This window comes from Marmota flaviventris, chromosome 17 (genome assembly GCF_047511675.1).
Source record: "Marmota flaviventris isolate mMarFla1 chromosome 17, mMarFla1.hap1, whole genome shotgun sequence".
NCBI lineage: Eukaryota > Metazoa > Chordata > Mammalia > Rodentia > Sciuridae > Marmota > Marmota flaviventris.
In genome coordinates, this window is record NC_092514.1 from 59,781,097 (window position 1) to 59,808,416 (window position 27,320).

The following is a 27,320-nucleotide window of genomic DNA, read 5'->3' on the forward strand; positions in this document are numbered from 1 at the left end:
AATAATTTTCTCCTGAGCGCCTATTCTGAATTAGGCAGAGAGTACTAAAAGTTGGAGAAACAGGTAAATGAAGCCTAGCACACGCCATTCCCTGTGTACAGAGTCTAGGATGGCCCTTTCCTGGTTTAAGCGGGTGCACAGTTTATTCCTCATCTGTACATTTCTGTAGATTTTGAGAGGTTAAAGTCTACAGGTTTTAAACTCTCCCAGAATCCCTCCAGAGTGCAGATCTCTAGGCAGTGGAGCCACATTCCCCACCCTCTCAACCCTTCCCTCGACCATATAAGGAGAGGCAGCTGCTGGGGGCGTCCCCAGTATCTAAAGATAGAGGCTTTTGCCTGGGACTCCAAATGCCACTGGGCAGGTGGAGCAGCCATGGCACGGTAAGTGTTTCCGGCCTTGGTACTGCCCCTTTCCCTCCGCCCTTTTCCCTGGAGATTCCCTTCCAGTCTAGTGCGCACCCCAAGTTCAGTGAGGCCCATGGGAGCCCAAGACCCCAGAACTCTGTAACTTGTAGGGTGAGTTTTGATTCGACCTAGGTTCACCCTCACCACATCTACGCACTCCCGTCACTCCCTTCCTCCCCCTCTGTCTTGTATTGCTCCACTTTAACAGAACTGCGGCACCGAACGTTCCTTTAAGGTCCCCTCCCTCATCTTACCCAACTGCCCTATATTCCCTTCCCCACACTTATGAAGCCCCACCACACTCCTCTCAGGCAGCATGCCCGGACCCTGTGGTATGACAGGCCCAAGTATGTGTTTATGGAATTTTGTGTTGAGGACAGCACGGATGTCCATGTGCTCATTGAGGATCATCGCATTGTGTTCAGGTAATGGCCCTCCTCTATGAAGGGGCTCGCTTCCCAGGAACTTCTGTTTTCCTAATCCGCACCCCCACCCCCAGGCTCCCACATCTCAATTTCATTATTTCCGTAGCTGCAGGAATGGTGATGGAGTGGAGTTGTACAACGAGATTGAGTTCTACGCCAAAGTGAACTCCAAGGTGAGGGTGGGGTGCGTCAAGTAAGGTTTGGATGGAAAAGGTGCCCAGGAGATTCATATGAAAACTCAGACCCTAAGAATGAGGCTTTCTATCTGGCAGGATTCCCAGGATAAGAGGTCCGGCCGCTCTATTACTTGCTTTGTGAGGAAATGGAAGGAGAAGGTGGCCTGGCCCCGGCTCACCAAGGAAGATATCAAGGTGTGTGGGGAGTGGCTTGCTCCTTGTGTGCTCTCTGTTTATGTTCATCCTCTGGGATTGCCCTTGCTTCCTTTCCAGTTAATATTCAATGACTCATCAGGCCCTGCTTCCTACTCAATATACTGCCCTCCCTCACCCACATCCCCAGTACTAGGAACTGAACCCAGAGTGCTCTCTCACTGAACTACATCCCCAGCCCTTTTTATTTTTATTTATTTAATTTTTTAAAACATAGATGGAGCCTCGCGCGGTGGCACATTCCTGTAATCCCAGCGGCTGGAGAGGCTGAGACGGGAGAATAGCAAATTCAAAGCCAGCCTCAGCAATGGTGAGGCGCTAAGCAACTCAGTGAGACCCTGTCTCTAAATAAAATACAAAAATAAGGCCGGGGATGTGGCTCAGTGGTTGAGTACCCCGAGTTTAACTCCCGGTACCAAAAAACAAACAAAAAACCAAAACAAAGATGGAGGTTTATTTAGGAAAGTAAACATATATTAAAGGAAGAATGGGGACAATCTCAAGAGAGACGCCTTGGGTGTAAAGCAAGGAATACACATTCAAGGGAGAATGCAGGCTATCTCCAGAGGGAAAGACAGTCTTTATTTATTATTTTGAGATAGGGTCTTACTAAATTGCTGAGGCTGGTCTCTAACTTGTGATACTCCTGCCTCAGTCACCACTATACCTGGCTGACCTCCTAAATATTTTTGAAATTATTACTTCCTCCTGGTTCAGACCTCCTCCGTCAGTATTTTTTGGGAAGTTTTTACTATTATTATTATTATTAGTTGTAGAAGGATGCAAAACCTATATTTTATTTATTTTGATGTGGTGTTGAAGGTGGAACCCAGTGCCTCACACGTGCTAGGCAAGCATTCTACCCCTGAGCTACAACCCCAGCCCCTTTGGGGAAGTTTGTTGCATATTTTTTGCCTCATCCACAATCCATCCTCTATGTTGCTCCAAGCAGACTGTCTAAAACATACCTTAACCTTAACACTTTCCCATATAAGACCCTCCAGTGGCTTCTCCCCTTAAGATTGAAAGTTCAGCTGGGCATGGTGATGCATGCCTTTAATCCCAGCTACTGGGAGGCTGAGGCAGAATGATCACAAGTTCAAGGTCATCCTGGACAATTTAGTGAGACCCTGCCTCAAAGTAAAATATAAAAAGGATGTTAATCTAGGACAATGATAGAGCACTCCTGGGTTCAGTCCCTAATACCCAAAACACAACAACCACAAAAAACCCAAAGCTTGAAAATTGGCCACCTGCTGGATGAATCTGACTTTTTTCACATTTATTTTAATATTTTTCACAGTGTCAATTTTTTTTTTCCTTTAGTACTAGAGATTGAACCCAGAGCCTCATGAATGCTAGGCAGATACTCTTCTACTGAGCTATATCTCTAACCCTTTTAAAATTTTTTATTTTTATTTTTGAGACACAGTCTCATTAAATTGCTCAGGTTGGCCTTGAACTTGTGATCCTTCTGCCTCAGCTTCCTGAATAACTGGAATCACTGGTGTGCACTACCATTACCTGGCATAAAAATTGTTTTGATTGGTTACATTTACATTTTTTATTGCTTGCTGGCATTTAAAAATGTAAGATATTTTATCTACAAATTCATATTATTAGCTTCTTTGCAATTTGGGAGAATCTGGTTATGCTAATATAAATTCCCAAATGCTGAACAGAAGCTTTAAATGGGGTATACACTTCACCTCAGGTTACTCTTTTTCATTACCTCCCTGACCTTTTTTTTTAGGTATTTGAGCTGTAACTCCTGCCCTTTGGGTTGAATTCCAAGTACTGTAGCAAGGCAAGAATCCCATCCCATACTTTCTGGCTCCATGTTTACATTCCAGACACAGCAAGCTATTTGCAGTGTTTTGTTTCTGTGGTTTTTTTGTTTGTTTGTTTGTTTGTTGTACAAACTAGGTTTTCCTCACCTTTGTAATTTTGCTCAAGCCATGTCTTTTTCCTGAAAATCTACCACCATTCTTGCCTTCACCTACCTAACCCCTGCATATCCTTAAAGGCCCTGCTATTCCAAGAAGTATGGGTTCCCCTACCTTCTTTCTGGGTTCCCATGGTATCCCCTGTTTCATCCTACCACCATACTTTTCACACTGTGTGCAAGACTGTCTGTGGATTTTTTTTTTTAATGTGTCTTTCCCTCACTTTCTTCCTGATGGCTGAGACAGTCTGTTGAACATTTTTATAATCCCAGTACCAAACTCAGAGTCTGACCCATAGTGTATGTTCAATAAATATTGTTAAATGAATGTGTGAATGATGTCTTCCCTATATAAATGAGGACACTTTGGAACATGGGCCTCAAAGTGTCACCTCTGATTCCAGGGAATGCCACTTGTCTGTCTTGATTGACTAACTCCTATGATGCTTTATGATATTTTTCCAGATGTGTTGTCCCCCTAAGGGCAGGGCTTCTATGCTTTTACAGATCCTTCATTTCTGGCATTGTGCTCAGCAGCTAATAGATTTTTGGTAAATATTTGTGGATGCCAATGACAACATGTCAGCCTGGAGGGGAGTTGGTCAGAAGGGATGCTGTTGGGAATACTATACCGCATTGACCTTCTTACCCTTCTATGCACATACTGATAATCTTTTCATGCATTCCTGATGCTGCTCTTCCTGCTGTGACTCTCTGTATTTCCTCTTGAAGCCAGTGTGGCTGTCTGTGGACTTCGATAACTGGAGAGACTGGGAAGGGGATGAAGAGGTAGAGCTGGCTCACGTGGAGCATTATGCAGAGGTAAGAGATATAGCACTTGCTGGGTTTTGCCCATCTTGGTCATTCTCTGTGTCTTTCTGCATACATTTCTCTGGAGAAGTGTCATCAGGACCAAGCAGGGATAGTCAAGCATCCTTAGTAGGTTATTCATTGGTGCTGTTACTCTTTACACATTTCATGCAGTGTTTAGTAGGGATGAGAGGAATAAACATTAGTGTGAAATTATATATAGATTCAATTACTATTCATAGAGTAGCCTGTGTTCTGAACAAGTTTAGCAAAATTGCTTCCCATAGTACTTACATTCTTGTCTTTTATTTTCTTTGTGTTTTTTTTTTCTTCCTGAGCCAGAACATTTCATGGGAAGCTAACACCAAACAGTATAAAGTGTGTATCATGGGTTGAGGATGTAGCTCAGTGGTAGTGCTTGCCTAGACTGTGTGAGGCCATGGGTTTGATCCCTAGCACTGTTGAGAAGGGGGTGGGATATGAATCTGGATTAGTAAGGGTAAAGACTATGTGTATTTAAGTTTACTTTTTTTACAATGAACTTTTGTTTTTTTAATTTTTTTGTATGGGGATTGAACCCAGGGGAACTTAACCAGTGATCCACATTCCCAGCTATTTTTTAATATTTTATTTTATTTAGAAACAGGGTCTCTCTGCATTGCTTAGGGCCTTACTACATTGCTAAGGCTGGCTTTGAACTCACGATACTCCTGCCTCAGCCTCTTGAGCTGCTGGGATTATAGACATGCACTACCTGACAGGCTCCAGTTAATTTCAGTGATGTGTCACAGGTTTTGAAGATGGGAGTAGTTGTCTGGCAGGCTCTGGCTGGAACCATTCTTCTGTAGTCCATCAGTATGCAGGTTATCCTTCCCTCACCCTCCTTGACTCTTGGGACTATTTTTTCTTCCCATTAGCTTTTGAAAAAGGTCAGCACCAAGAGACCTCCACCTGCCATGGATGACCTGGATGTAAGTAATGCCTTTCCCGCCACTCTTCAGTTTCTTTTTAGGCCTTAAAAAATAACACACTAGAAAGTTTCTATCCCGGTCTCTAGCACACAATAGTTCTCAGTGCATATTAACCAAATTTGAATTTGACAAATGTTCTGCAAGTTTTAGAAAACCAAGAGCGTCCTCCCTTCCATCTCCCTCCCTCCTTCACCATCCTAGAGCAGATCTGGTCTTGTTGAGCATCTTTACAGCTGTAGGATTAGTAGAATTATTGAAATTCTGGAACTAAGTGATGCATAATAGAGTGCTGTTTATTGAGTGCCAGGGTTTATTTTATTATCCAAAGTTAATCCTTCATTATTAGCCTCCTAAGAAGTATGTTTTAGAAGGTAACAGAAAGGAAACATGGAGAGTAGGCAGCCGCGAGCAGCATTTATAAACATAAATGTTCATTTTTTGTAGAGCCTACAGGTGCTTTGTCTTTTTTTCTCTCCCCAGGATGATTCTGACAGTGCTGATGCAACAAGTAATTAACTTTCTGTGACAGCAGAGCTGAGAGGAGATTATAACTGCTTTCTGTTGCTCTGAAGAGTCGTGTTCTGGACCTTGTCAGCTCTTTGGCTGTGCACCAGGGTCCTTTGAGATCTCCGAACTTCCCTAGAAGTTCTTTTTTTTTTTTCCCCCTAAATATTTATTTTTTAGTTTTAGGTGGACACAATATCTTCACTTCACTTTTATGTGGTGTTGAGGATCGAACCCAGTGCCTTGCGCATGCCAGGCGAGCACGCTACCACTTGAGCCACATCCCCAGCCCCTATAAAAGTTCTTTATTAAGTGTTCCTCTTCATACTTTATGTCTTCCTACTGTGCACTTGACTTTGGTGCTTCATCAAGATAGCAGGATAGAGGAAGAGTAGACGGGGTTGGCCGGGGGCTTCTAACTTCTTACTGATTTATTTATAAGATCTATGTTTGGGATGCTTGGTTATTTGAGATTTACATATATGTGATAGAGCAAGAGCCAAAGAGGAAACAGATTATAATAAATCTCTAGGATGGTTCTCCATCTTCCTCTTGGTGGAAAGCCTCTTCTGCTTTCAGAGTTTCTCTTAAGAATGTAGGGTAGGGCTCAGAGATTCTGGTCCTCACTGAGGTTGGAAGACAAAAGATATTAGGGACAGGCTTATAACCAACCCAAGGACTTCCTCTTGCCTGTATCTGGGCTTGGTCCTTCTTAGAACCAAGTGTGTGTGTGTGTGTGTGTGTGTGTGTGTGTGTGTGTGAGTGTCACCTTAGGCCAAGAGCAGGGTGCAGGTCTATAATTCCAGTGGAAGCTGAAGCAGGAGGATTGCAAATTTGAGGCCAGCTTTAGCAATTTAGCAAGACCCTAAGCAATCTAATGAGACCTTGCCTCAAAATAAAAAAAATAATAAAAGGGCTAGAGATACAGCTCAGTGGTAAAATACCCCTGGGTTCAATCCCCAGTACCAAAACAAAATAAAAGAAAAACCCAAGCAAACTAAATAAACTAAACCCAGCCACCTCAGCTTCCTGCATCCATAAATCTTTTCACATTTTCAAAACTAATTTTTACTCTAGTTAATGTCTATATCTGTATACTCTTCCATTTAACAGGTTCTTCATTCATCCATAAATACCTTTTTTTAAAAAATATTTCTTTTTAGTTGTTGATGGACCTTTATTTTATTTATTTATATATGGTGCTGAGAATCAAACCCCACTTGCTAAGCAAGTGTGCTATCACTGAGCTACAACCTCACACACCATTCATAAATATCTTTTGAGTGCCAAATGTGTTCAATGACTGTGACTTAAAACAAATGTAATATCCATAGACCTTGCTCTTTGAAGTCATAGTTTAAGTTTATTTGTACTGGGGATTGAACCCAGGGTCACTTAACTGCTGAGCCATATCCCCAGTTCTTTTTATTTGTAATTTTGCTACAGGGTCTTGCTAAGTTACTTAGGGTCTCACTAAGTTTTTGAGGCTGGCTTTGGACTTGCAATCCTCCTGCCTTAACCTCCCAAATTGCTGGGATTACAGATGTAGACCATGACATTTGGCCCTGAAGTCATAGTAAAGTATTAAGATTTGTTTTTAAAAGTAAGTTTCACGGGCTGAGGTCATGTCTCAGTGGTGGAGCACTTGCCTAGCGTGTGTGAGGGGCACTGGGTTCAATTCTCAGCACCACATATAAATAAATTAATTAGATAAAGATCCATTGACAACTAAAAAAAATTTTAAAAAGTAAGCTTTAAAACTTATATAAGCAATATATATGGACATAGTTTAAAAAAATGAAATTGTGTAGAAGCTGAGCATAGTGGTATGCATACCTGTGATCCCAGTGACTTGGGACGCTGAGGCAGGAGGATCACAAGCTCTAGGCCAGCCTCAGCAGTTTAGCTAGACCCTATCTCAAAAAATAAAAAAGGGCTCAATGGTTAAGTGCCCCTGAGATTAATCCTCAATATAAATAAATAAATAAATAAATTGATAAAAATAAAACATAAAATAGAGATAAAATTTAAAGAAAAAACTTGTGCATCTTCCCTTATGGGGTAACCACTTAACCGCTGTTAACAGTTTTGTTTATTTTTCTTTTTCCCATCTTTGTGTGTGTGTGTGTGTGTGCGTGTGTGTGTGTGTGTGTGTGTGAGTGTGTGTGAGAGAGAGAGAGAGAGAGGGAGGTATATTGGGGATTGAACCCAGGGGCACTCTACAACTGAAGTACATCTTCAGCCCTATTTTAGTCAGCCTTTTCACTGCTGTGCCTAAAAGACCCATCAAGAATAACTTGAGGAAAAGTTTATTTAAGGGCTCATGATTTCAGAGGTCTCAATCCATTGTCAGTCAGCTCCATTCCTGGGGGCTTGAGGGAAGCTGAACATCATGGTGGGAGAGTTTAGCGGAGGGAAGCAGCTCACATGATGATCAAGCAGAGTGTCTACTCCACATATGAAATATATGCCCCAAAGGCACACTCCCAGGAATCACCTTCTCTAGCCACACTCTACCCACCACCTTCAGTTTCCTCTCAGTTAATCCCATCAGGGGACTAATTCACTGATTGGGTTAAGACTCTCATTTGGGGGGACACCTCACATCCAGACCATAACATTCTGCTCCTGGTTGCCAAAAGCTCATGACCATTTCACAATGCAAAATACACTTTGTCCATTTCCAATAGTCCTCATATTCTCAACAGTTCCAAGATTGTCCAAAAGTTCAAGTCCAAAGTCTCCTCTGAGATTCAGGGCAAGCTTGCATTGTGAGCTCCTATAAAAATCAAAAGCAATTTACAAGTATCCAGTATACAAAGGTACAGAGTAAACATTTCCATTCACAAAAATAGGGGCATAGAAAGAAGGGATGGCACCAAAGCAAGACCCAAATCCAGCTGGGCAAACAAATCCTGTAGCTCCACATATGGCCTCTGGGGCCCATGGCATGGTGATGTTCTGTCCAAAGGGCTTGTATAGATCCGCCTCATATCCTTGGTTGTAGCCATAAGGGCCTTTCTGTTGGCTTGTCTTTGCTCAATTCCTGCAGCTTTCGTAGGATGACGTCCTATGTTAGTGGCATTTCTTAATTTTGGGGTCTCCACTGCAGCTTTGGATTCCTCTGCTGCCCCCGTCCAGTGCAGGTAACTGAACTAAAGTCAGTTAGTGAATTTGGGATGACACAAAATACCACGCAGACATGGAATAGTTTTTTATAAGTTTCAGAACAGCTTCCCAGGCTCCCCCACGGAGTGGAGGTGGGGGTGGGAGTCATGAGGAGCTGATGAGAGAGAAAGAGGAGAGAGAAAGCGCAAACACACATTCTGGAGTTGGCTTTAATTGGGGGATACTGTTTCTTAGAACATTCTATCCAAAAACAGGGCAATGGGTAGGATTACAAAGGAATAGGTGAGTCTAACTCAACCCCCCCAGGTAACATCTACTCCTGGAGCCATGCCTCATTATTCGCGCAAAGGTAAAGCCCAAGTTATTGAGGGGCACAATAATTGTTAAGTATCTCTTGCTCAGGACTTAAGGGCATGTATTTCCAGAGCGGCTCCTGATATTCCTCTTCATACTTTGCCCTCTCAGGAGTTGCTTGCAGGGACTCTGACCCTGCTGTACTTTGCCTGGCCTCCCATGCCTTCCTTTGAAATCTTGGTGGAAACCTCCGTGGACCTCCATGACCTGCAGAACCAGCACCTTGTGGCTGACACCCTCTAAAGTAGTAGTAAAGCTTCTAGGAACCAGGGCTGCAGCAGCCTCTGAGTGTCTGGGTGACTGAGCACATTGAAAAAACTTCCTAGGCCCCTTGTGTAAGAAGAGTATCCCACTGGTCTCTTCTCAAAAGAATTTTACTTTTACTTCCTTGAATCTGAGATGGATATGATCTTGCCAATTCCTGTGATGTCCTCAGGTCATCTTTCTGATAACCTCTGGGTAAAGGCTTTTAGCATTTCTTTAGTGGCAGCAATCCCTTTAACAACTGCAACTTCCTTAGCCCCAGTTTTACTCCACCTTTGAGTCCAAGTTTTTCCAAGTCTTTCTGCTCCTGAATTTTAATTAAGTTTGACTAAAAGCCACCAGCAATATCCATGCCACCACCTGAATGCTATGCTGTTTAGAAACTTCTGCCAGATTAAGAAGTGTATTGCTTTTAAAATCAGCCTCACAGAAAGTCTCAGGACATAGAAAAATGCAGACAATTTCTCAGCTAGAATATAACATGAATGGCCTCTAGGTCAATTCCCAATAGTATTTATTCCTCTGAATTTTCCTGAGCCCTGTCATCACTGTTCATGGTTCTATTGGCATTCTGGCTTTCTGAGCTCCCACCAGAATCAGCCATTAAGCTCCACTTCTAACACTTTTTAAGCATTTCTAGCTTGCACTTAAAATATATATATATATATATTTTAAAAATGTATACTTCCCCCATAACATCCATGGAATGCTTATTTGATTCCACAATACCCTTTCCTCTTTTTAAAGAACTCCATGCTGCACTCTATTAAAATGAATGAAAATGAAATGGGACTTAAAAGCTGGAGAATTTTGCAATTTACTTTGAGATCTATGGAAAAAGTCTCAATTGCTACTTTGAAAATTCAGTTAATGATAGGAAGTGAATGTGTGGGAAAGTCAAGTATTTTTGTCTGCCGGGTTTCTGTTCTTGCGACCAAAAGGCTCAGGGGTCACTCTAGTTAAACTGGGCTAACTGGGCTGCACGAAATAACCACACAAGAGACACAAATACCTTTTTCTTTGGGGTCGCTGTGACGGCTCCTCTGACCTTAAGGGTCCGCAGAAAGAGAGAGAGAGAGAGAGAGAGAGAGAGAGAGAGAGCACGCGCTGACCCCTTTTATTGAGGAGAAGCTATTCAAATGAGGCAAGGGGTCAGGTTTCAGGGGCTGAGTCTATCTTCATGATGTCCACTGTCAGCAGGTTGACTGACACCTGGGTAGGCCACACCCAAGGGCACAGTAAGAGGAGGGGACACACACAAGGCACTTCCATGGAAGATTCTATCCTAAACAGGGCAAGGGGTTATATTACAAAGGAACAGGTGAGCATAGCTTCACCCATGGAGCTGTAGCAAGACACACCCATTTCTGTGACTGGGAGCCTCAGCACCCAGCTGGGGTGTGTAACTCAGTCACCTGTAAGGTTGGCCTCCCACATTTGTCTAATTCTCTAATATAGATTATCAGAAAAAGGAGTGGTCAGCAAATACAAAGGCAAATGGATCCAGATGCTATAGGGTTAATCCAAGTCTGGAGCAGTCAACAGTCAGCAGTCAGCAGAGTGTCTGAAAAAGTCCTGTCAGTTTGAACCTACTTCCCACAGATGTCATCTACTACAAATATCTAAGTTTGTGGGAGCGCTTAGGTGAAGAAATGGAAATAAACCTGATAGAAATATTTTAACTGGCTGCCATGAGTTTCTTAATCATAAAGCATTCACATCTTAACACCAAAGACCAGATGTTATTTGTGGAAATTCATCTGACCTGACATAATGCTCATTATTCTTTCCAATCCTAATAATTATTAATAAAATATATGCATTTTATTTGCATAAAGTTTATTGTTAGCATAATTGAATACCGAATGTTTCTTAGATACAGAATCTAAGTCCAATGATCAAGCTTTTGAATTCTACACACTCATGGGTTTTAAAAGCATAAACAAAGTCAAATGTCTGTACATGGAAATTGTGAGTAATACCATCCCATTTTGAATGGTACTGAAATACCAGTACTTCTGAAAAATGTTATAGTTAACTACATGGGAAACTATGTTTTCTTGATTATGAAGGTATATTTGTATCCAGTGGCCTGTTAGGTAAATGTAATATGCAATGATGAACTACATTTATTTTAGGCCCACATTTATTATAACATTCTATATTATAATAAAGTATATATTATAATGTATATCAAACTATGCTTGTGACATACATATGTAATACAAGATTAATGTGTATATACTATATAATACAGTCATATGATTATCAAATTGTAAAAAACAAATAAATTATACTTATAGATGGACAGAATAGCTTTATTTTATTTATATGTGGCGCTAAGGATCGAACCCATTGCCTCACACATGCCAGGCAAGAGCTCTGCCACTGAGCTACAGCCCCAGCCCCCAGCTTGCACTTTTATTTATTTATTTGGTGGCGGGGATACTGGGGATTAAACTCAGGGACCTCAACCACTGAAACACATCCCCAGCCCTATTTTGAATTTTATTTAGAGACAGGGTCTTACTGAGTTGCTTAGTGCCTCGCTGTTGCTGAAGCTGGCTTTGAACCTGCAATCCTTCTGTCTCAGCCTCCCAAGCCGCTGGGATTACAGGCATGTGCCACCACACTCGGCCAGACTGCACTTTTTTTTTTTTTTAATACTTTTTTTAGTAGCAGTTGGACACCATACCTTTATTTCATTTATTTATTTGTATATAGTGCTTACAATCAAACCCAGCGCCTCACGTGTGCTAGGCAAGCGTTCTACTGCTGAGCCACAACCCCAACCCCCAGCTTGCCCTTTTAAACTGTTAGGTCAGTGGAGATCTCAAAATTCCTCCCCCAAATTCCAAAAAGCTCCCAAAGCTTCTGAACCACATGGTCAGGTTAGTCAAAGAATGACCCCACTCTTGGTACTAATTTCTGTTTTAGTCAGCTTTTTCACTGCTATGATTAAAAGATCCTATAAGAACAAGTTTAGTGGAGGAAAACTTTATTTGGGGGCTCACAGTGCTAAGGTCTCTGTCCATAGGCAGCTGGCTCCATTTGTCGGGGCTCAAGTTGAAGCTGAACATCACGGCAAAAGAGTGTGGCAGAGGGAAGCAGGTCACTTGATGATCAGACAGCAGGGAGTGAGATTCTTTATAGTCTGTTTATTACATTTAAGAGTACTTATTTTGCAGCATAAATGTTAATGTGTGATTGCAATATGTTGCCCCAGAACCCCCAGTGAAGGGTATTTCATAACATACAGGGCACCTTCTTCATTTTTGTAAAAAATCTGAAAAGTTCTAAATTCTGAAACGGCTGGAGTCTTTAAACTTTAGTTGATCTAGGAAACAGATAATTTTAATTTTTAAACCACTTAACGTTTTAAGGCATGATTGCATCTTGTGAACTTGTGTTAACCTCTTTGCGATGTCCAATTCAATAACACTAGCCACGTAGGGTTCTTGAAGTGTGGTTAATCAGAACTGAGATGGATTAAGTGTGCACAACCGGGTTTTAAAATTTTTGTACATTTCACTAACTTTACTTATTACATGATGAAATAATATTCTGAATATGCTGATTTAAACATATTATTAACATATGTGCCTTCCACTATACGTATACCAGGGATTAAACACAGGTACCCTTAACCACTGAGCCATATACCCAGCCCTTTTTGTTGTTGTTGTTGAGATAGGGTCTACACTAAATTCTTGGGGACTCGCTAAAAGGCTGGATTTGAACTTGTGATTTTCATGCCTCAGCCTCACCAAGCCACTGAGATTACAGGAGTGTGCCACCGCACCTGCCTGGCAGGGCTATTCTTTATCTAAACCAGTATCATTCCCACCCCTACCCAAGGAGGATTTGACCTGCAGGATTACAAGTAATCCAGGGGCCCAAAGGGATAATGAGCTATGAGCTCTTGACAAGTTCAGGCTGCCAAGTTTTATGTTGTTTTCTTTTTTTTTAAATCTTTGTTTTTGTTTTTCAATGTTAAAACAGTTACAAAGAAATAAAAATAAACCCAGAACTCCTACAATTCGCGTTTTCTGTAAATTTGGCCAAACCACACCCCTTCCTTCACTTTCCGGCGTCTGCGCAGGGACGTAATGAAGATTGTCCCGCGTCGCTGTCCGTCCGCTCATTAGCTTTTCTGCGTGCGCGTGTTCCCGGGTCTTGGGTGACGGTAATGGCGTTCCTGTGTCAGCGGGACAGCTACGCCCGGGAGGTGCGGCCTTTTGGGAGGGGGATCTGATGCTGCCCCACCGACAGGGCGGTTTGGGGAAGAGGGTGTGAGGAGATAGGCTTCAGTCTCCGAGTGGAGAAGGCTTGGAGTTTATTTTCTCATCTCTCTCTGCCCAGTTCGTCACCACCGTGGTCTCCTGTCAGCCGGCGGAGCTGCAGACCGATGGGAGCAACGGCAAGAAAGAAGCGCTGAGCGGTTTCCATGTGGTGTTGGAAGACACGCTGCTTTTCCCTGAGGGCGGGGGACAGGTACCAGGCTTGTCCCCTCAACCTGACCCAATAAACCCCTAATTTCTTCGTCCTCGGGCGGAAAATGCTCTCCTGTCCTTCTTAGCCGTAATTAATTCAGATGGACATTAGTTCAATTCATTTTATTATTCATTTAACTTTTTTTAAAAACCAATAAATACCTAGATACAACACACTCAGTATTATTCCAGTCTCCAAAGATCAAGGGGAACAAGACAGTGTGTCTGCATACATACTAGAGATAACCATTGCCCAGGCACAAATAATGTAAATAAAAATAAAGCCAAGTAAAGGGAGTGATAGGATGCTTTCCTGAATAGGAGGCAAATTATTTCAGTATAGTCCTAAATGAAGGGAGGAGTGACCATTGCAGTTATTTATCTGATGGTGCTGGGAAAGGGCTAAGATTCTAGGCAGACAGTACAAAGGCCCTAGATGAAAATTAGCATAGTATATGTGACAGGGACAGAAAAAGAAGCCTCTGAGGAGTTAAGGAAAGGTAGATGGGTTACAGTAGCAAAACAGAGGACAGCCATTTCTGTGTTCTAATGGAGTAGAGACTAGAGGTGTGAACGCAATGTAGCCCTGTGCAGTGAAACACTTGAGTAATATCCCCTACTGGGAAGGCTGAAGTAGGAGGATCCCTAATTCGAGGCCAGCCTCAGCAACTTATGAAGACCTATTTTCAAAATTTAAATATAGGACTGAGATGCTGGGCATGGAGGTGCAAGCCTGTAATCCTAGAGATTCAGGATTCCAAGGCAGAAGGATCAAAAGTTCAAGGTCAGCTTGGGCAAATTAGAGAGACCCTATCTGAAAAAAAAAGGGCTGGGGATGTGGCTTAGTGGTAGAGTGCTCCGGGTTCAATCTCCACTACTAAAAAAAAGTAAAAGCTGGATTGTATTTTAGAAGTAAAGTGTTCCTGGGTTCAATCTCAGTACCACAAAAAGAAAAAAAAAAAGGTAGATTGTGAACACAGAAGATTAGAACAGTAACACCAAAGGTTGGCATTATAGAAGAGATTTTTCTAGCAGGAATAATATAAAGGCAGCAAAGGCTGAAAGAATTTAAGTCTCTTTAGTCATACATAGTCTAATATGCTTGGACCCTATAGGGTATGTTGATGACAGGCTAGAGATGATATTGATAAATTTATTGGTTCTTACATAGAGAGGTAATATGGGAGCTGGGGTGGTAGCTCAGTGGTAGAGTGCTTGCCTAGCATTGGGTTTGATTCTCAGTACCACATATTAAAAAGTAAATAAATAATAAAAGATCCATCAACAACTAAAAAATATTTTTACAAAAGAAGTGAAGTGTGAGATCATGTTTAATAGATTTGCAAGTGAGAAAGTTTCAGTTTCATATTAGTGTCATCATTATAGTAATTTTTTTCAACATGGAGGTTTCCTGATCTGCTAAAGGAAAATCTGTAACTTCAGGTATCTGTAAAAGGTCTTGTTTTAGACATCACTTCTTTCAGGAAATCCTCCTTGATATCCTAAGACTTAGGTCTCTTTCTTTTCAGCTTCTCTAATACCATGTTTATTTAAATTCTGTGGCAGTTTGTAGATCTTATTGCAATTGACTGCATGTCTGTGTTTTTCTGTAGACTCTTAAATTCCAGGAGGGATCCCTATTGTTTACATTGTATTCTTGGGCTGGCACAGTATCATAAGTACTTGGTACTTTTCTAAATGAATGAATATTGTTGAATCTAATTCTAGCAGCAGTGCAGAAGATGGAATGGTTGAAGGCTGGGAAATTCACATAATTTTAGAGACTATTAAAGATAAAAATTTAGGCTGGGCATAGTGGCCCATGCCTATAATCCCAGTGACTCAGGATCTTGGGGCAGGAGGATCATAAATTCAAAGCTAGCCTCACCAACTTATGCCCTGTCTCAAAATAAAAATATGAAAAAGGACTGTGGAAGTGGCTCAGTGGTTAACACCCCTGGGTTCAATTCCTGGTACCAAAAAAAAAAGGAATTTGATACACACCTATAATGCCAGTGATTCAGGAGGCTGAGGCAGAAGGATTGCAAGTTTGAGGCTAGTCTCAACAAATTAGGCCCTAAGCAACATGGTAAGACCCTGTCTTAAAAAAATAAAAAGGACTGGGGATGTAGCTTAGTAAGTGTCCCTGGATTCAATCCCTCATTAAAAAAACAAAAACAGGGGCTGGGGATACAGCTCAGTTGGTAGAGTGCTTGCCTTGCATGCACAAGGCCCTGGCTCTTCAATCCCCAGCACCACAAACAACAACAGCAGCAAAAAAAAAAACAAAACAAACAAACAAAAAAAACCACTAAACGGTGAAAACAGCTAGGATAAAGTTTCTTTGGGTTTTACTAAAAATCAAAAATCTTTTTTTTTAAAAATATTTTGCAGCTATTTTTATTGAGATAATTGTAGATTCAAGTGTCATTTAGTAGAACTACCACAGAGGAGTCCTGAGCACCTTTTCCCCAGTTCCCACCATTGTAACACCCACCATCTTTTTTTTTTTAAAGAGAGAGAGAGAGAATTTTAATATCCATTTTTTAGTTTTTCGGCAGACACAACATCTTTGTTTGTATGTGGTGCTGAGGATCGAACCCGGGCCGCACACATGCCAGGCAAGCGTGCTACCGCTTGAGCCACATCCTCAGCCCAAAAAAATAAAAAATCTTTATTGCTATACTTACAGTTTCTTTCTGTTCAAATTCTATTACTCTGTCCTGAAAAATAAAACACATGTGTTCAGAGTAAGGAGGACAGAGAATCCTTTTGGAATAAAGTGGGCCTACCTCATTGGGCATTGCCTTCTCCTCCTTTAGGGAGGTCAAATTTAGGGTCTGTCTCTCATAGACTTTCCCTAGAGAGTCTTTGTATCTAGGAGGTATGGTGAGCCCTGTCTTCTCCTTGATTACTTCTTTTCCCCAGCCTGATGACCATGGTACAATCAATGACATCTCTGTACTGAGAGTGACCCGCCGGGGAGCCCAGGCTGATCATTTCATACAGACACCTCTGGCCCCTGGGAGCCAGGTTCAGGTCCAGGTTGACTGGGAGCGGAGGTTTGATCATATGCAGCAGCATTCAGGTAAGTGAGGAAGGATGTGGGACATCTGGAGGTGCAGTTGCCATGTATTAGACTGTCATGATGATTTGAGATGCAGTTTGGATTCTCTAGGAGGTAACCTTTTGGAAGAGACAGAATCAGCTCTGATTCAGGCAGAATATTATATGTTTTAAAAGCAAAATGAACAATTTAAGTAAAAATATCAGAATAATTGCTGGTTCTAAGTATTACCAATTTCCAACTTGATATTTCTACCTGAATGTCTCACAGGCTTTTCAAACTCAAAATGTCCATCCTTGTTTTCCATCAGGATCCTGTATGTTTAGTCCTGGGCTTCTGTGTCTACTGTGCCTGGCTGCATAAAGTTTTTCAAAGGCTTCCTTTAGTTCTTTGTGTAAAGCCAAATTTCAAATCCTAGAATTTGTTTCAGATGCTCTTTTGGGGATAGCTAATCAATCACTATGTTCTTTTGGTTTGTCTTCTAAATATCTTTTCACTTTGTTCCATTGTCAAAGTAATCATCCTAGGCCCAGTTTTCACTGTCTTGGCCCTAGACCTTTGCACATTCAATCTTTCTCTGCCCTACCCTGTTTTCCACACAGCAATCAGAACAACCTTTGTGTTTTTTTTTTTTTTTTGTACTAAGGATTGAACCCAGGGTCTTCCACATAGTACAGAGCAATCTGTTTTATTTTTATTTTTTCAAGGTACTGGGGATTGAACCCAGCGGTGCTATACCACTGAGGTATATTTCCAACCCTTTATTTTTCTATATTTTAAAAAAATTTGAGACAGGGTCTCAGTAAGTTGCTGAGGCTGTCCTTGAATTTGCCATTCTCTTAGCTTGGCTTCCCAAGTCACTGACTGGGATTATAGGTGTTCACCACCACTCCAGGTACAGAACAGTCTTAAAAAAGGAAATGTGGGGCTGGGATTGTATGTAGCTCAGTGGTGGAGAGCTTGCCTCACACGTATGAGGCACTGGGTTCAATCCCCAGCACCACATAAAAAATAAATAAAGTTATTGTGTCCATCTACAACTAAAAATATATATATATATTTTTTTTTTTAAAAAAAGGAAATGTGGTTGTGTCAATCCTTTGATTAAAGTTTTCTTTTCATTTCTTTTTTCTTTGGGGTGAGAGTGATGTTAGTGGGGATTGAAGCCAGGACTGTACCACTGAACTATATCCTTAACCTGTTTTATTTTTTATTTTGAGAAAGGGGCTTGGTGATCCTCCATGCGCCACCATGCCTAGCTGCTTAAAGTTTTTCAAAGGCTTCCTTTAGTTTTTTGTGTAAAGCCAAATTTCTCATGGCCTACAAATCTCTGCTGTGGCTGCCCTTATCTACTGCTCTAGTCTCATCTGGTACCTCTCTCCCTCTTGTGCTGTATAACCCAGGAGTGCTTTACCATTGAGTTATATCCTCAGTCCCCCTTTTTAAAATTTTTTTTTGTTTTTTGAGACAGGGTCTCACTTTGTTGCTTAGGGCCTTGCTAAATTGCTGAGGCTAGTCTTGAACTTGTGCTCTTCCTGCCTCAGCTTCCTGGATTGCTGGGATTACAGGTGTGTGCCACCATGTTGAATGCAGGCCTTGCACATGCTAGGCAAATGCTCTACCATTGAGCTACATCCCCAATCCTATTTTATCTATCTATCTATCTATCTATCTATCTATTTATTTATTTTTTTGAGGTGCTTGGGATTGAACCCAGGGCCTTGTGCATATGAGGCAAGCACTGTACTAACTGAGCTATATCCCCAGCCCATATTGTATTTATTTTATTATTATTATTATTATTATTATTATTATTATTTGGCAGTGCTGGGGATTGAACCCAGGGCCTTGTGCATGCAAGGCAAGCATTGTACCAACTGACCTATGTCCCTAGCCCAATTATATTTTATTTTGAGACAGAGTCTTGCTTTGCCCAGGCTGGCCTCCCTTTGTTAGCCTTCCAAGTGGCTAGGATAACAGCCATGTGCCACTAGGCCCAGCTTCTTCAAGGGCTTTGACTGTCTTGTTCCTTCTTCCTTCATAGTTAATTATTTCTCCCCTTCTTTCTCCTCTCTTTCCTTATTGTCATCATCAATTAAGAATGCTGCTGCATCTCTGATTCAAGCCCTGTACTTTGCCTGTGGAAGGTACTCAGTAAATATATGTTGAATGAATGAATATTACACATTGAATTTGAATTAAAATCCTGCCTCTGATAAGCTATGTTGCCTTGGCAGATTCTTGTGAAATAGCATGATAAAACATCTTGTAGAATTCTTGTGATGATTTTCAATAAAATATCTAAAGTGATTAACCGGGTATTCAACAAGGAGAATTTCTGTGATATATCATTTGGGGAATATGTGGCTGTCTGGGTTTTTCATTTTTCTCGTGTCTCTTTCCATGCTTAGGGCAGCATCTCATCACAGCAGTGGCTGACAGTCTATTTGGGTTGAAGACAACATCATGGTGAGCAGGAGGCACAGGACTAACTGTAGGGCATTGATACTAGCTAGGTCTGTTCCCTATAATAGGTTGGGAATAGGAGGATAAAAGAAAGGGTAGTCTTCAAAATTGGCTGTGTTCTCGTATTCTTAAAGATTGGGTGGAGGATTGACCTGTGTTTTTTAATGGTGAGAGAAGAGACATCTGCCTTTGCTTGGGAAAGAACATGGACTTTGGAGCTCAGAGATCTAGAGGGTGAACCCGCCCCTACCACATACTGGCAGCATGACTTTGATCGTATTTCTTGTTAACCTTTACACCCATAAAGTAGGAATGACAATTCCCTACCTTGAGGGATTTTTGTGAGGATTAAATAAAATAATTTATATGAGCATTCTTTTGCAAACTTTTTTTTTTTTTTTTCTATATTAGGGATTGAATCCAGGGCCTCACACATGCATGTTGCACTGCTGAGCTACATCCTCAGCGCTTTCTATTTTTTGAGACAAAGTCTTGCTGAATTGCCCAGCCTGCCCTCAAATTTATGATTCTCCTACTCTAGTCCCCTGAGTAGCTGGGATTAAATAGATATGTGCCACCATGCCCAGGACTTTGTAAACTTTATTGTTGTAACATCCTGTGATCACTCGCTCTCTTCTGGCAGGGAGTTAGGGAGACTCCGGAGTGTAATTGAGCTGGACAGCCCCTCTGTGACTGCAGAACAAGTAGCTACAATTGAGCAGAGTGTCAATGAAAAAATCAGAGATCGGTTGCCTGTGAGTGTGCAAGAACTGAGCCTGGATGATCCTGAGGTGGAGAAGGTGAGGGGAGAGGCAGGGGCCTGGCTTCTGTTGAGTGGCTTTCCAAGGTCTCATCAAAATTCAGACAGCCCTTCTCTCTCCCCTCTATTCCAGGTGAGAGGCCGGGGATTACCAGATGATCATGCTGGACCCATTCGAGTTGTTACCATTGAGGGTGTTGATTCCAACATGTGCTGTGGGACTCATGTAAACAATCTCAGTGACCTTCAGGTAGGTGTGGAAGGACTGTTGAGTAGTTTCAGGAGAGATTATTGGGTCCTAGGGGATTACAACAGGGCTGGGAATGGTAGAGGGGTCAATTAAGGAGTCCTAAATGGAATCTTCTTCATTGCTTTAGAGCTGGGGAGGAGTTCTAGGTCTCTTCTGTCCCCAGGTCCCAAGACCCACTGTGGTTTATCCATGTTTGAATGTGTTATCCCCTTCATGTAGGTCATAAAGATTCTGGGTACTGAGAAGGGGAAAAAGAACAAAACCAACCTGATATTTCTGGCTGGGAACCGGGTGCTGAAGTGGATGGAGAGAAGTCATGGAACTGAAAAGGCACTGACCACTCTGCTTAAGTATGTCCCCTTTAGTTGCTTCCCCTTCCTCAGGTCCTGGACACCTTGGGGCTTAGCTCTCCTATCTAAGATAGACAGATTAAGTTCTTACTTCTAGGAAGTAAGATGCAGCCATAAACAATAAAGTGCTTTGGATAATAAACCAGAGCCACACAAAATGGTTTGTTCCCTTGTATCCTTTCTCCCACTTGCCTAAGGGGACTCCTCAAAATATTCCCAGGTCCCTATCAGGCATCATTAATTTATACCCCTAATGCTGGATAACCAGTTTGGCTGGTCTCCGCTGACCTTTCTTTGCAGGTGTGGAGCAGAAGATCATGTGGAAGCAGTGAAAAAGCTCCAGAACTCCTCCAAACTCCTACAGAAGGTGATTTATTCTTTAGAGAGTGAAAAGGGCCTAGGATCTGCCTATAATAGACTCCAGACTCAGCCCCGGGCCTAAGCAGGGGGCTTAGATGGGGTTTGTAGAAGGGGATAGTGAAGGGAGAAGGAGGAGGAAGAAAGTTGGTGTTCTCTTGTGTTATCCTTTTTATCTGTCTACTTATCACATCCATTTCAGAATAACCTGAATCTTCTCAGAGACCTGGCTGTGCACATTGCTCATTGTCTCAGGAATAGCCCAGATTGGGGAGGTGTGGTCGTACTACACAGGTAAGAAATTAGGAGCTAGAGAGAATGCAGAAGGCTGTGTTGGGCTTCGGCTCAGCATCTCCCCTGTGTGCAGGGCACAGTAGGAGGTGGGTTGCTCACTGGTATCCTCAAGGCTGAATAGACCCGTAGGCCCTAAAGAAACCAGATTTTCTGGGTTTGATCATAGCACTTTACTGTAACCTTGTAACTTTCATTAACACCTTCCCTCTCTTCCTTCACCAGCTAATAGATCTCTTATTCTGGTGAATCCTATTTAAGGGAGACAAAAACAAACGCTTCCCTTATTTCTGAATTGCTAAGGCTGAGAAAGATATTTTGGTGGCCTTCAGTCAGAACTCTCTCTTTGCTAAGGGGTCTGGGACATTACATGCTGAAACAGGCAGCAGTGAGACCAGCTTCATGAGGAGCCAGGCTTCCTGCAGTTTTACAGCAATCACTCCAGCCTGAATCTTATGTCTGTGTCCTTCGTCCTAGGAAGGAGGGCGATTCTGAGTTCATGAATATCATTGCCAATGAAATTGGGTCAGAGGTAAGAGGAATATGAGATTCTCTACTCTGCCCTAAGTAGGGACCTAGGGACATACAACTGAGGAGTATTAATTTAGCTGAAGTTCCTCCATATTAACACTTGAAGAGTAGGGAACAGAAATTCATTCAGTACTGTTTTGTTAGCGCTATCTTAGGAACCAAGCTCTGTTTTAGGTGTTGAGTTACATCTATGCTCTTAATCTTTCTGGGGGCATTTATCAGCTTCTGCGCTCCTTTTATCTGAGCTTTAGCTTCACAGAGCCATCCGATTTGTGTGTGCTGAAATATAGGGTAGCTGGGTGTGGTGGTACATGCCTGTAATCCCAGATGCTCAAGAGGCCGAGGTGGGAGGATTGCAAATTTAAGGCCAGTCTCAACAACATAGGGAGACCTTGTCTCAAGAAAAAGAGTGGGGGTGGTTTGACAAGCCTTTTAAAGGTAATCCCAACCATGTTGTTCTGCTTCTGGCTTCACTTACTCTTCCTCATTCTGACAGTCTATAGCTTAGAGATTGTAAAGTCTCTCTTTCACAATAACTCTAAAACCTTTTTTTGGAATACCTTAAGTGGGTCAAGCATTGTATATTTCTCTCTTCATAATTCTTCTGTGTAGACAGTACTGATTCTTAAGGGGCTCACATTCTAGTGTGGGAGACAAATGTGTTTATCCACGTTTATAATTTGATAAATGCCAGATGCAGCAGGGCACAGTGGTTCATGACTGTAATCCCAGTGGCTCAGGAGGCTGAGGAAGGAGGATTGCAAGTTCAGAGCCAACCTCAGCAAAAACAAGGTGCTAAGGCAACTCAGTAAGACCCTGTCTCTAAATAAAATACAAAATAGGTCTGGGAATGTGGTTCAGTGATTGAGTGCCCCTGAGTTCAATCACTGGTACCCCAAAAACAAAAAAAAAACACAGAGGCAAAAGAGCACATTATCTGAAAGGATGGGGAGGCTACAGTGGAGGAGCCTTGAAGATTGCTTAGAGGTCATCAGACAAACAAGGGAGCAGAGGCAGCCAGGCAGAGGAAAACATGGTGATTTAAGCAGTAGCAGCCCAGGGTGCTTGGTGGGCAGAAGGTTGGAGAGTTGATGGGAGTCAAACTGTTAGAAATATCAAGGTGCTGAGCTGGGAATGTGACTCAGTGGTAGAGTGCTTGCCTGGCATACATGAAGCCCTGGATTCAAGTCCCAGCACTGCAACAACAACAAAAAAAAAGGGGGGGGGGGAGAAATACCAAGGTGCTTCATGAAATAAAATGTGCTCAAAAGAAGATAGCAAAAATTGCTCTTCTGCAGAAGGGTGTGCCCCCAGAAGGAATCTTGAGGGGCAAGTACACTTGTGCGGGGAGTCCCCCTGCTTTTGTCCCTAATGAAGTACTGTCCCTTGCTCTGATAGAACAGTTCAGGGTTATAATCTACACATTGGCTAATTTTAAAATGGTAGTGGGGTGGGGGAAAGGGAAAGGCTATAATAAAAATGGCTACAGTTGGATCCAATTAAGGCTAAATGCTATATTCTGAAAATGGGCTACTGAACTTTCTTTTTCACAAGACCACAAAAGGCATATTATGCTTGGTCCTGGTCACCAGCTTTCTGCCTCCTACTTAATGATTAGCATAAATATTTTACTCTCAAAAAGTTTCTTGGCATTAGTGAAAAAGGTGTGGAGGGGCTGCATCATCATTCATCAGCAGCATCACTGGTGGTTTAAGGGGAGATATCTGTTTTTTGGGTTTTGTTTTTTGTTTGCTTGCTTTGTAACTGGGAATTGAACTCAGAGGTACTTTACCACCGAGCCACATCTTTAGGTATGCATCACTGTGCCTGTCTGATGGGAGATATCTATCCTTGGAGACAGAGGAAAGTCCAGGGTTTAGGGGAGTTGACCCCACATATGCTCACCTCTTTGCTTTACCTCCTAGGAGACCCTCCTCTTCCTAACTGTGGGAGATGAGAAAGGTGCTGGGCTCTTCTTACTGGCAGGGCCAGCAGAGGCTGTGGAAACCCTGGGGCCCAGGTAATGCTATATAGGTTCTGATGCTACATGGACTTTCTTGTGTGAGAGGAAGAACATGTAAGCTACTAATTTAATAATACTGCCCTGTACCTGTTAATAGGGTTTTCATATCTGCCATCTCCTTGATTCATATTGTAGACACGTGAGGTATGCTGAGCGGAGATGTTATCACCACTACCACTCCTGGTTTGACAGGAGTGTATCATGTGCCTGAGGTCTCACAGTTAAAGTGGCAGAACTGAGACTTGAACCCAGCTCCTTTGGCTCCAAATTTCCTGTGCTTATATATTTTCTTTTAGAAATTTAGATTCCAGTTGGACGAAGAGGCAAACACCTGTAATCCCAGCTACTCAAGAGGTCAACCTCAGCAATTTAGCAAAACCAGTCTCAAAAAATAAAAAGGGCTGGAGATACAGCTTAGGGGTAGAGTGTTCCTGGGGTTTGATTCCCAGCACTGTAAAATAAATAAGTAAACAAACAAATAAATAAATAAATAGAAAAAAATGAGAACTTTGTTGGACTTCTTTACCCTCGTAAAGAAGTTTATATGTTTCTATTTTAAATTATCTATAGATTATATATCGAAATATATAACCCAAAATCTTTTTGGCATTAGGGGTTTTCAGAGTCCTTACTACTAGCTCTGGAATATGTGTTCATCAAAAACATTGAAGGACCATGTAAGAATTTATAGTAGAGATTAGTAACAGGCAGCCGTATGTCGCATACAGACTACTTTGGCCTGGCCTTGTGAAGTGTTTTAAATTTTCAGATTAGTTGCTACTTTTTTTTTTTTTTTGTACTGGGGTTTGGATTTAGGGGTGCTTAACCTCTGAGCTTCATCCCCAGTCCTTTTCTGTATTTTATTTTGAGACAGGTCTCACTAAGTTGCTGAGGTTGGCCTTGAACTTTTGATCCTGCCTCAGCCTCACAAGTCACTGGGGATTACAGGCACGCACCACTACACCCAGCAGTAACTCTGGGTCCACACACCTACATGATAGTAGCTATGAGGAACTGAGCTGCCGTACTCCCCAGATAGCACAGGACTCTCCAGTTTGCCACCATCCCCACCTCCCTCCTGGCTGTGTCACTGCTGCTCCCCACAGCAACCCCTTGTCCCTAGTATATACTCATCCTGCTCCCTGGAGATTACCATAATTTATTTTGCTTCCATGTATAGACATGTTTCCAGTTATTTGTTTTCTTTTCTTTCTTTTTTTTTTTTTTGTGATTCTGGGGCAGTTATTTACTGTTATAGCAAACTTGGTACATATCGTGTACATGTGCAAGTATTATGAATTTTTTTTAACTCTTTAAATTGACATTGACATATATGTTTATGGCATATAGTGTGAGAATACAGGTATGCAATGTGTGATTGATCAAATCAGAGTAATTAGTGTTTCCATAACTCTAAACATTTGTCATTTCTATTGGGAAACTTAGAACTCCCCTCTTCTAGTGCAAGTTTTTTTTTTTTGTGTGTGTGTGTGTGTGCAAGTATTTTTTTTATTTTTGGTGGTCCTAAGGTTAGAACCCATGGCCTTGTACATGCCAGGCAAGCACTCTACTAACTGAGTGATAGTCCCAGCCCTGTGCAGGTGTTTTTAAGAAGGACTTCTAGAAATTATTATTCTTCCTCCCCTAGATCCCAGGGCCGCCCTTGTGTTTTTGTGTTTTTTCCCTCAAAGACCAGCTCTCTGACTGCATCTCTGTTCCTCAGGGTGGCTGAGGTCCTGGAAGGCAAAGGAGCAGGGAAGAAAGGCCGCTTCCAGGGCAAGGCCACCAAGATGAGCCGGCGGGCAGAGGTGCAGGCGCTTCTACAGGACTATGTCAGCACGCAGAGCGCTGAGGAGTGAGAACTCAGAGTGCCCACTCCCTCTGACCATGGAAGGAGTCTCTTGGACAATAAAATAATGTGACTCAAAATGGTTCTATTACCACTTAAATTTATATGACTAATTTGTACAGTATCCTCCAGTGTGCTTGTGTGATTAGCATCTGTTTGTGAATAAACAGTTTTCTGATTTGGTGCCTATTAGGCATAACCTACATGAGTGGGCATTATGTTGATGACATGTGCTGATTTGTCTAAGCCTAGCTGAAACCTTTGTTTTTTGAGAAACATATTGTCTACAGAGAATACAAGTCAGTCTGAAGGCTTTATCCATGACTTAGTCTCATTCATATCTCCTTGATTGCTTTTCTTTCTTTCTTTTTTTCCAAATATTTGTTTACTTGTATTTTGGTACTGGGGATCAAACATAGGGCCTTGTGCATACTAAGCACATGCTCTGCCACTGAACTACACCCCTAGTCTTCTATTTTTTTTTCTTATTCTTTTGCTAGTGTTGTAATTTAGAACTAAAAGGTATCAATGACTTTGCAAATATGTCATGAAATCACAAAACTGTGAAGTAGTAAGATGCTGTTAGGCTAGAAAAGGATATACCTTGCACAATACAAAGACAGCTTGTGAGGCAATGTTAATATTAGACAAACTCAACTTTTTTTAAAAAATATTTTTTAGTTGTAGTTAGATATGATATCTTTATTTTATTTATTTTTATGTGGTGCTGAGGATCGAACCCGTGGCCTCGCACATGCTAGGCAAGCACTCTACTGCTGAGCCACAATCCCAGCCCCAGACAAACTCAACTTTAAGGCAAGGATTATTATTAGAGATCAAGAGGGACTTGTAATGATAAAAGAAAGTTCTAGGGCTGGGGTTGTGGCTCAGAGGTAGAGCACTCATCTAGCATGCAGAGGTACTGAGAGTTCAATCCTCAGCACCACATAAAAACAGAGGTGTTATGTCCACCTACAACAACAACAAAAAAAAATATTTTAAAAAGTTCTAAATTTGTAGGCTTTTTGTTGTTGTTGGTACTGAGGATTTAACCCAGGGCACTTTATTTTCTATTTTCAGACGGTCTCAATAAGTTGCTTAGGGCCTAAGTTGCTGAGGCTGGCCTTGAACTTGGAACCCTTCTGCCTTAGCCTTCTCAGCTGCTGGGATTACAGGTGTATGCCACTGCACTTGGCCTAAATTTGTACACATCTAATAGCCTTACAATATATAAAGCAGACATTGACAGATCTCAAAGGAGAAATTAAGAAATAACATAGTTAACTGAAAATGTAAAGTCATTTTCAGTAACTGATAGAACAAGTAGAAGCATAATGTCATGGTTAAGAGTCTTGCCAAATTGCCCAAGCTTGCCTCAAACTTTTGATCTTCCTGCCTCAGCCTCCTGAGTAGCTTAGACAAACTCTGAACATTTAGGAGCAAAATGGGGGTGTTGAGGATATAGCTTAGTGGTAGAGTGCTCCTGGGTTCAAAATAGGTAGTAAAGCCTAAGAGTGAAATGGGGATGTGGCCCAGTGGTAGAACATTTGCTCAGAACAACAGTCATAAACCTGGATTTCGACAGGCAATCCTGGATGTCTGGTTTCCTGCCAAGATAATTCCTGAGCTTCAATTACTTGACCTGAAAAGGTGGATGTGAACATAGTGTCCTAAGAAAGAAGGAA

At 41.8% G+C, this 27,320-nt stretch overlaps 2 protein-coding genes across 4 annotated transcripts; both read left to right on the forward strand.

Moving 5' to 3' along the window:
• Positions 1-345: 345 nt before the first annotated feature.
• On the forward strand, positions 346-6,148 carry Ptges3l (prostaglandin E synthase 3 like). Of its 2 annotated transcripts, XM_034635203.2 has the most exons (7): positions 346-383; positions 719-832; positions 939-1,005; positions 1,105-1,203; positions 3,899-3,988; positions 4,894-4,947; positions 5,428-6,148. In XM_034635203.2, the coding sequence occupies exons 1-7, from the start codon at positions 376-378 to the stop codon at positions 5,461-5,463; spliced, it is 468 nt and encodes a 155-aa protein (XP_034491094.1). In that variant the 5' UTR covers positions 346-375; the 3' UTR covers positions 5,464-6,148. The 2 variants fall into 2 exon arrangements, with proteins under 2 accessions (XP_034491094.1, XP_071459545.1); XM_071603444.1 differs by lacking the exon at positions 346-383 and having other exon boundaries at positions 474-832.
• Positions 6,149-13,318: 7,170 nt separating this feature from the next.
• Positions 13,319-25,838, forward strand: Aarsd1 (alanyl-tRNA synthetase domain containing 1). Of its 2 annotated transcripts, XM_027947126.2 has the most exons (12): positions 13,319-13,426; positions 13,561-13,692; positions 16,620-16,779; positions 19,170-19,227; positions 19,868-20,024; positions 20,118-20,234; positions 20,454-20,584; positions 20,885-20,951; positions 21,144-21,235; positions 21,710-21,764; positions 23,689-23,783; positions 25,510-25,838. In XM_027947126.2, the coding sequence occupies exons 1-12, from the start codon at positions 13,388-13,390 to the stop codon at positions 25,643-25,645; spliced, it is 1,239 nt and encodes a 412-aa protein (XP_027802927.1). In that variant the 5' UTR covers positions 13,319-13,387; the 3' UTR covers positions 25,646-25,838. The 2 variants fall into 2 exon arrangements, with proteins under 2 accessions (XP_027802927.1, XP_071459526.1); XM_071603425.1 differs by lacking the exon at positions 23,689-23,783 and having other exon boundaries at positions 25,510-25,602.
• The last annotated feature ends 1,482 nt before the right edge of the window (positions 25,839-27,320 follow it).